Source organism: Sinocyclocheilus grahami, unplaced genomic scaffold (genome assembly GCF_001515645.1).
Source record: "Sinocyclocheilus grahami isolate Dianchi unplaced genomic scaffold, SAMN03320097.WGS_v1.1 scaffold534.1, whole genome shotgun sequence".
In the NCBI taxonomy this organism is placed as follows: domain Eukaryota; kingdom Metazoa; phylum Chordata; class Actinopteri; order Cypriniformes; family Cyprinidae; genus Sinocyclocheilus; species Sinocyclocheilus grahami.
In genome coordinates, this window is record NW_015505713.1 from 956,759 (window position 1) to 958,756 (window position 1,998).

The 1,998-nt window shown below is 47.7% G+C and overlaps 1 protein-coding gene across 1 annotated transcript; it reads left to right on the plus strand.

Moving 5' to 3' along the window:
- The first annotated feature begins 333 nt into the window (after window positions 1-333).
- Window positions 334-1,998, plus strand: LOC107555414 (C-X-C chemokine receptor type 4-like). The gene is made up of 2 exons (XM_016238192.1): window positions 334-398; window positions 508-1,998. Exons 1-2 carry the CDS (start codon window positions 384-386, stop codon window positions 1,573-1,575), a joined length of 1,083 nt encoding a protein of 360 aa, XP_016093678.1. The 5' UTR covers window positions 334-383; the 3' UTR covers window positions 1,576-1,998.

Below are 1,998 nucleotides of genomic sequence, written 5' to 3' on the forward strand. Positions count from 1 at the left end.
GCAGTTACAAGCCTCAGTCTATAGCACAGTACCCAACAAGGGTTTTTTTAACGTATTTTTTGGGGGGGATAGGCAAAGTAAACCGGTTTTGTGCGAAGTTTCTGCAGATATACAGCTGGTATAGATTTTCGTCACAGGACGTCGTTTTCTTCAGTCACATACACCAAACTTTGAACACGAAAACAGGAAAAGAGTGTTTGCGGAAGACGCAGATGCAGCGATCTGTGAGCGCGAGCGCAGACTCTACAGTAGAGCTCGTGCTGTGTGGGGCGGAGCTTCCGCGCGCAAGTGGGGTATTTAAAATCGTCTGAGCTCCACAGAGCACTGTAGAAAGCCACTGCATGCTTACAGGAGACTGAGAGCACTGGAGGAGTGTTTTAAAGATGGCATATTACGAAGTAAGACAACAGTTATTTATATATTTTAAAAAGTTTTATGAAGTGAAGTTTGATTGCATTTAAATAATTAAAAATGTATTTAAACGCTGCCTGTTCACTTTTTTTTCAGCACATCGTCTTTGAAGATGATTTATCAACTGATAACAACTCTGAGTTCGGCTCCGGGGACATTGGAGCCAACTTTGAGGTTCCGTGCGATGTGGAGGTCAGTCACGACTTCCAGAGGATCTTTCTTCCAACCGTGTACGGGATCATATTTGTTCTGGGTCTTATCGGGAACGGACTGGTTGTTCTGGTAATGGGCTGCCAGAAGAAATCCAGAACCATGACGGACAAGTACCGCCTGCACCTTTCAGTGGCGGACCTTCTGTTTGTGCTCACCCTGCCGTTCTGGGCCGTGGACGCGGCCAAAGACTGGTACTTCGGAGGGTTCATGTGCGTGGCCGTGCATATGATTTACACGGTGAATTTATACAGCAGCGTCCTCATCCTCGCTTTCATCAGCCTGGACCGCTACCTCGCCGTGGTGCGCGCCACGAACAGCCAAGGTCCGAGGAAACTTCTGGCCAATCGCATCATTTACGTGGGCGTGTGGCTCCCCGCCGCGCTCCTCACCGTTCCCGACCTGGTGTTCGCCAAAGCGGAGAGCAGCTCCATCCGCACCTTCTGCGAGCGCATCTACCCACAGGATTCTTTCACAACCTGGGTGGTCACTTTCCGCTTCCAGCACATCCTGGTGGGCTTCGTGCTACCGGGGCTCGTGATTCTCATCTGCTACTGCATCATCATCTCCAAGCTGTCGCGCGGCTCCAAGGGCACGCTGAAGCGCAAGGCGCTCAAGACCACCGTGGTTCTGATCGTGTGCTTCTTCGTCTGCTGGTTGCCGTATTGCGGAGGGATCCTGCTGGACACGCTGATGATGCTGGAGGTGATTCCTCACAGCTGCGAGCTCGAGCAGGGTCTGCAGAAGTGGATCTTCGTGACGGAGGCTCTCGCGTACTTTCACTGCTGCCTCAACCCCATTCTTTACGCGTTTCTGGGGGTGAAGTTCAAGAAGTCCGCCCGCAGCGCTCTATCTCCCAGCCGGGGGTCCAGTCTGAAAATTCTGCCGAAGAAGAGAGGAGGAATGTCATCCGTATCCACAGAATCCGAGTCTTCTAGCTTTCACTCTAGTTAACACAAGCGCGCTCATCTTGGACTATGAATATGCTCCCAAATATTATATTAATGACATTAATGGAAAGTACCAGCTGTATGTGCTTTGTATAAGAAGAATACAGGCTGAGCCTGATTGAAAAGTTGCTAGAATGTAAATATCTGTCAGTATGGCATCACATACTGCATTGCTTCCAGTATTACTGTAAAATCTCTCTTCGTAGTGAGAAGAGGTATTGTGAACATACAAATGTGTTGATATAGTGTGCAAGATGTTTACTGTACATATCATGTATATAGATTGTTTTTTATCTGGTTCCTTTCTGCACTTATGTAGACCATTGTATTTATTTATTACATGATAAAGGAACTGAATTAGGGTCCATTCAAGTTTTAAACAGCTGCTTTGGCAATTTGAAGTCTTTGCAATAAATCTTTTGAGTAG